We start from the raw sequence: 7,322 nt of genomic DNA, 5'->3' as shown, positions 1-7,322 counted from the left end.
ATAGCAGAAGGTGAAGTTTTGGTTTATGACAGTTTGCTCTATGGCATTCTCCAGGAATGATGTTTGGTGGATGTAATAGTGACCAAACCCAAAGAGTTAGGAAAATGCTAATGAAATCTGCAGTTAATACCAGCTTAGGAAAATAAAGAGGTACCAAAGACAGCACCTACAGGAGAAGCAACTTAGGGAACAGAATATCTTGCTGTAGAAGATGTAACACAATGCTCCAAAGAAATTTCTCCAAAGCTACAGGTATTTCCAGGTAATTTGTGAACCTGAAAGAGACCTAGGAGTAACAGAGGACAGCAAATACATATAAGCACACATAGACACACAAAGATGAATCAGAGTTAATTTAAAATATTTTCGTTTATTTTTAATGAAGCCAGAAGAAATTCTATTTACTTTCTTTGCCCATGGAAGGTTATTTGTTATATAAATATAGTAATACAGCTCCATTCTCAAATTGGTATATGTGGATCCTGATACGGGCACTGCAGTTACCAATTTGCATTGAAAGAGCACAGCTACTGCCAGCACACTTTTCCCCTACTGAAAAAGATCTCACAAATATAAAGGAGAGGAAGAAAAAAGAGACAAGTAATCTTTAAAAGATTATCTAAATTGGGATATACTGTTAATAAGGTCTTTATGGAGAGTCAGAAATTTTTTAAAGTATTCCTTTTACAAGAAATATTTGAAGCTTCCTGAACTTCCTTTTAGGGGGAAAAGTGTAATACTGGTACCTTTTACAGAGCATTGTGAAGGGACTCTTACTTTAGGAGTGTCTTTTGTTGCATTTTGAAATTCTGGAGCAAAAGGCATTCTATTTTAAGCACAGCGTACTTACTGTCACTTGACTTTCATGTCCTGCTTTCCTGACTGACAGGTAAAGCTGCTGCTTTGGAAGCAGAACTGCATCTTGAATGCTGAAGAAGCACTAGAAGACTAAACACACTGGACTTAAAATTCTGTGTTCCCTTTTTCTATGCTTTGTTGATGAATACTTTTGAAATTAAAACAAACAGCTCCCCAAGCCCAGTGATAAATTCAGTAGGGAATCTGGTTTTTTCTCTAATGTGGCCCTTGCTTTTTATGCCAATTACTTTCCCCTCCACTTCTTTCCCCAGTTTCTCTTTTCCTCCAGCTATCCAAAGAGCAATCTCTCCATAAATACCAGTTCTGTTATGCTCATTGACCACGTAGATGCACAGAATATTAAATGAAACAGAGTTTTACCTTCTTCCAAATGTAGTGATTCCAGTGGACTGGGGATCTGACCGGTTGTGAGTGTCAGATTTCCCTTTTGCCATTCTCCAGGTGGCTGTAACTGAGCCTTTCTTTACTCTGTTATATGTTATCTTCTCTTTTACTAAGAGTTCCTATCCCCTCTGCTTTAGCCTCCAATGACAATTACTGCATCATAATGTTTTTAGTGTAAATTAAATCAGCTGATTAATGATGTAGCACTTGGAATGCCCATAGCACATTGTGGGATTTGGAAACCACCATTTAACATGACCCAAGCATTCCTGACTCTTGCAGTAAAGAAACCTACTCAAAAACATAATAACTTTATCAGTTGAAGTGAATCAGCTCCCTTTGAATAACAGGAAGTGGCTCTGTCCAGGAAATTGCAGCGTCTGGTCAGAAAGCTGCACTCTCTGGCTCACAGCAGAGTAACTTAAAAAGAGAATTTCCAACACTAAGAAGATGCCATTGCAGGTTGTATTTTTCATTTTCTACTTCAGCTACACAGCTTTTCCTTGGTCTCACCCAGAAACCACACACCTTCCTGGAGATTCAGGGATGCATCTAAAATCCTTCACATGACCAATTCAAATAACTTGATGTGCCACAATTTCTCGAAAGGCACATTTGTTTTGAAGCACCCTCTCTAAGCAAGCCAAGGACGCGAAGTAAGTCCTGTGCAACACCGTGTGCAGCTGCTCCATAACATGTTAACACCAGAACTCCCCAGGCAATGGGTGCTGGAGGAATCTTTGGGTGATGCTCTGGGGCCACCTCCCTGCAGGCACGGCTGCCCCGTCCTGCTGGCAGCACGGAGGTCACCTGCTGCTCAAACCCTGCCTTTATGCTTTGCTCCAGCAAAAATCCTTCTGGCCACCTGCTGCGGTCCCTATCTGCACGATAAAACTTGTGAAAGGGAAGGCGAACAAGGCAAGTCCCGGTGAGAGCGGCCGGGATGAGAGGTGCGCGCACGGCCGCCTCTCCCCGCGGCAGCAGCGGCCCTGAGCGCCCGCGGCCTGCGGAGGCGGCGGGACGGGCCCTGCCGGCCGCACCCCGCCCCGACCCAGGGCTGCCCCGCCGCCCGGGCATCCCCAGCCCCACACGGCGAGGCGGGGCCGGCTGAGCCGTGCCCGCTCCGGGGCTGGGGCCGTGACAGCGCCGGGCACTCGGGCGAAGGAGCCAAAGCCGAGCTGGGGGTGAGGGCGTTCGCCGCGCGTTGGCCGAGGCGGGGGCGGCCGTTCCCCTCCGGCCAAGCCGCTGTTGGGCGTCGGCCTCTTCCGCCGCTGCCCCCGGCTCGGCTCAGCCCCGCCCCGAGCGGCGGCGGCGGCTCCTTGACCCCGGTGCCATGCGTCCCGGTGGTGTGGGCATGGCCGTGTCCTGGCTGCTGCCCGCGCCCCTCAGCCCGGCGCAGCTGAAGCGCCTGGAGCAGCACCGCTACAGCGCGGCCGGGCGCTCGCTGCTGGAGCCGTGGCTGCAGCCCTACTGGGGCTGGCTGGTGGAGCAGGTCCCGCGGGGGCTGGCGCCCAACGCCATCACCATGGGCGGCCTCCTGGTGAACTGCCTGACGGCGCTGCCGCTCATCGCCTGCTGCCCCAGCGCCACCGAGCAGGTACCGCCCGACGCGGCTGCAGCCGGGCGCGGGGGCCGCGGCTCGGCCCGGCTGGTGCCTCCCCGCAGTGCCCGGAGCCCGCCCCGGGTGCGGTGCCCTGTCACGCCGGGCTCCGCCGCAGCGGCACGCGTGGCCCGTGCCTTGGCAGGGAGGGTTAAGGCAGGGCTGCGGGGCTCCCCTCAGAAATCAGGGGAGCGGTGACGCGCGGCTCACCCTGCGGGGCAGCAGGGGTCAAGCTGGAGACGGGTGTTAAAGTTGGAATGCCAAAACGCTGTAGGGATCAGGTGGAAGGAAGGACGAGGGTCGCTGCCCGGAGGGCCCCGTGGGGCCGGGTTTTGTGTGGTGGGCACTCGGCCTGCACTGCAGGCACGGCCGGGCTCACCGGGGCTGGGACCCCCGCCGCCCCCACAGCCCATCCTGCACTCCATGTGCGTGCCTCTGGCTGGGACGGGAATGTCCCCCTCCTCCAGAGTGTGGTTGTCTCACACGGCCCGTGGACGTAGAAACAGCAGCTGGTCACGATGGAGGGTGCGGGATGTGCCCAGGGGCAGGGCAGGGCTGGACCAGGAGACACGGCTGGGGCACCAGAGCTGCCCTGGGCTGGGTGGCAGATGCATTAGCTGACAGCTGCCCAAATGTATCCCTGCTTGTGTGGGAAACATTTAATTGCTTTTACTTTTGGAGGGGAAACAGGTTTGTTAACGTGGGCTGGTGCTACTCTCGCTTGACCTGCAGTGCCTACAGTTTCTCAATTTCAGGAGCTCCGTCAGAGCTTCCCAGCCTGTTGCAAGTTTCCCATTGTGGAGTCTTTATGGTAGTTAGAGTAGAAAATAGCAGGGGGAAATTGTGTTATGTGTGTAAAATACCTTGAAAGGTGGCTGTTGTTTTTCTTGTGTTCTGATGGGCTTAAATTCCAACAGCAGAGGTTGGCAGTTGGTTGGGACTTTTTTAATACCATAGCTTTACCCTGGTGAGTGTTCTTGTCAGAAGAACATTTCTTTTTCTCTAGTTGCTTTGCCCTTTGTGTTAGCAGAGGTATTTGTGGCAGACATATCAGGAAGCTGATCCAGATCGAAATTAGCTTTGGTCTCACCCTAATCACTCCCCCGATACACATCACCAGGTAGAGGCACTCAGGCAGTAGAAGGGAAGACAGAAATTACAGTGAATGGTTGGAAACTACAGATGGTCTTCGAGTCCCACTTTCAGAATTAAAATGCTTGTGTTCTGCTACCTTTAGCTTAGTTTTGTGATGAAAATATGAGTTGTGCCAGCTATGTGTCTGAATGCTCATTTTAGCTTTTTCTCTTTGCTATTCAAAACTAAAAGCAGGAAGTAAATTTTAGTTATTTTTCCCTTGAGGACTCTTGTACAAAAAGAAAAAAAGTTGTGTTGCAGATATCCAGGGAATTATTCCTTCCAGGAAAACTTAGGTTGGGCTTTAGGAACATTTTTTGTTTGAACTGTTTAATTATTTTTTTTAATTGTGGAAGCTGGATTTTATAAGAACCTATAGTTTGGACTATACATTTGTGTTCAGATATCAGTATATCCTTTATAAACATGCAGTGGGGATCCAGCCTTATCCTGTTGTTTTGCTTGTTGCCTCTGCTCTGTGAGAATAGCCCTGATTTTCTCTTGCTGCATCACTTAGAAGCATCATTCTCCCTCCAGCTTGTTTAATGACTCAGCTTGTCTTCTGCCTAAGTTGAGATCATGTTTCTGGATGGCTTTTTGAAAAAACTAAAACTGTTGCAACACTGACAGGTGCTGCATGCACTGTTGTAATACCTCCTCTGTAGTTTTGACTGGGATGTGTAGGCTGGAAGGGGTAGGTGGAGCTGACAATTATGTTAAAGACAGTTGAAATCACAGACTGAATTAATACAGTAGTGCACTTCAACAGCACCTCTTTCCATCCTGAACATGTCTTGATCACCTGAGGGACAAACTTCCATTGTTTATAACATTGTTAGAGTCTCATAGGTAGGAGCACTGAATAGAAGACTTGGATAAAGTAACAAGCACTTTTGGGTTTTGGTGTTGGGAGTTTCTTTTGAGTTGGTTTATGTGGTTGTTTTTTATTCCCTAGCCAATCTTAAGTGGGCTGTATTGGTTAAGCCTTTATTGACAACACAGAAGTCTTGATGTTTGTACAAACCATCCAAAACAAGTAAGACTGGTAGTTGAAATCCCTTGGAGAGCAGCTGCTAGCAGATGCTTAGAAAGGAGATCTTTCTCCAGTATATATATATACACCTTTCCAGCTGCCAGAAGACTGTGCAGGGGATTCTGTTTGGGTTACTTACTAGAAAGCAACTAACAGATTTGTTTCCCCACAGACACTTTCCACCTCATGATTTTGCCTTCTGAATTAGTTGTTCTGAACCTGTTTGTACTTTCCCCTTCCGTTTTGTCCTATTGCAGTGATTTGCATGATTTCCTACTGCTTATTCCCTTCCCCAATGAAATTAATGTCTCAAACCACAAAATGCTCTCTTGTTCTCCTAACATGGAGCCATTATTTCCCTATACACTATCCTTTTTATCTTCATCAGTATCAGTAGCTACTAAAAGCCGGTTTGTTACTGACTGGCACAGTATGTTTTGGAATTAGTAAATATTGTCTGCTTCAGTAATGTTTCCTTGCCTAGCAGGAACACGGGTTTTATATCACTGTCTCCTCTATGTGCGTGTTTCTACACAAACTTTCTTATTGACAGCTAAGCCATTAGCAGGTTGCACCCCATAGGCATTATTGTAACCATTATTCAGGTGCACATTTTTATTTTCCTAATCTCTGTAATTTAGGACAGCAATCTAAAAAACAGCATACAGGTGTGGTGATGGAGAGGACACCAGCTGCACATTCCATGTTCTGTGGAGTGCTGAAATATTGTTTTCACTGTGTCTGCAGCCTGGGTTGTGTTCCTATTTTTTCTTTGTTGTTTTTGTTTGTTTGTTTTGGTTTTTTGGGTTGGTTTTTTTATTTTTGATACTCGTTAGGAAATATTCAGGAATGAAAACTCTTGCTGACATTAAGTAACAACAGTGTGTATCTGGTGCCTTAGCATCCAAAAGGAGCCCTTTTTAGGTGAGGATTTCTATTTCATCCCCACCATAAGACAGTGACTTGTTTTGCTCTACTGCCAGCAGACCACTCTGAAGCAGCTAGTCAATTCATAAAGCTTTGCAGGGGAATCTTGCGTATCCTTCCCCTTTCTGGGGAAAACCAGGAAGAAAACTGACTAAACATCATTATATTCTTAAAAAGGAGAAAGGAAACTTTGATCCTCTGCTTTCACGGTTGCTTGTGGAGTGGTCTAGCTTTGGTAATCCATCAAGATCAGCCACAGGTCTCCCTAAAATCATAGAATAGCTGGGTGGAAGAGACCTTTAAAGGCCATTGAGTCCAGCCTCTCTGCCATCAGCAGGGACATCTTCAGCTAGATTGTGTTGCTCAGAGTCCTGTCCATTCTGACCTTGAATGTTTTCAGGGATGGGGCATCCACCACCTCTCTGGGCAACCTGTGCCAGTGTTTCATGACCCTCATCATTAAAAAAAAAAAATCTTCCTTATATTTAGTCTGAATCTGCCCTGGTTTATAAAGTCATGTAATTGTAGAATGGTTTGAGAAGCTAGGATTTCAGACAGAAGTGCATGCTAACTGTGATTATTAGATTGTATTGAATTATAACTATTTGAAAATTAATCTTGTAGCACTTACAGTATGATCTAAGCAAAGAAGTGGGAACAGAGGAAGACAGGAAGAGGATGGATTATGGAATTGCTTTTTGGGCAGTGGTAGGAAAAGGGGGCAGGGGCCCATGGGTTCTCCTACAGAGAGCTAAGGGAAGGAAGGGAGGCTAGCTCTGTGGGATTGTTCAAGAAATGGAGTAGTGAGTTTATAAAAGGGGGTCATACTTTGCAGAAATGTGCTGTTTAGAAAGCCATATATCTAGGGACACCAAAGAGCAGGGAAGGGTCTGAGTGCCTTCATCTGGCTCTACTATCAGCTCTTTGGAGAGAGAGGAACATTGGTGACCAGAGACGGAGGCACCATCTCTGCCTCCTCTCTCTTTTAAAAAAACTTTAAGAAAAAAAACAACACAGCAAACCCAAACAAACAACCAAACCACCATTAAAATGAAAGAGGCCTGCCAGAGGGCAGAATGAGAGGAAGATATTGACAGGTATGATATTATGTGAACAGCAGGGACACAGCTGAGCTTTGTGGGAGAGAGAGTAGAGAAGCAGAAAAGAAGTTAAACTGGAGCAGCTGGTATGAACAGGGCATGTGTGCAGGGGGAGGGGGGGAGAGCATGAAGGAAAAAGCATTACCTGACTTGGCAAATAAACGTGGAGCACTGAGTGGAGTGGGAAATTCAGCCAAAACCGACAAGAGGGGAACAGATCAGTTGTGAATGGGAGAAGGAGGTTATTTGGCATGAAGTAAGAAGG

General features: G+C 47.0%; 1 protein-coding gene across 3 annotated transcripts in view; it reads left to right on the top strand.

Moving 5' to 3' along the window:
• The first annotated feature begins 2,388 nt into the window (after nucleotides 1-2,388).
• Nucleotides 2,389-7,322, top strand: part of CHPT1 (choline phosphotransferase 1) — a 21,031-nt gene continuing 16,097 nt past the window's right edge. For all 3 annotated transcript variants that reach the window (XR_005627345.1, XR_005627344.1, XM_039707946.1), the window contains exon 1: nucleotides 2,389-2,860. Coding sequence is in view for 1 of the 3 variants with exons in the window: in XM_039707946.1 (XP_039563880.1) it covers nucleotides 2,597-2,860 (264 nt within the window). In the remaining 2 variants the exon portion in view is untranslated. The remainder of the gene's footprint in view (nucleotides 2,861-7,322) is intronic.

Source organism: Passer montanus, unplaced genomic scaffold (genome assembly GCF_014805655.1).
Source record: "Passer montanus isolate IOZ18808 unplaced genomic scaffold, ASM1480565v1 scaffold20, whole genome shotgun sequence".
Classification (NCBI taxonomy): Eukaryota; Metazoa; Chordata; class Aves; order Passeriformes; family Passeridae; genus Passer; species Passer montanus.
The sequence above is the reverse complement of the archived record's forward strand: the minus strand, read 5'-3'. Positions and strand labels throughout refer to the sequence as shown.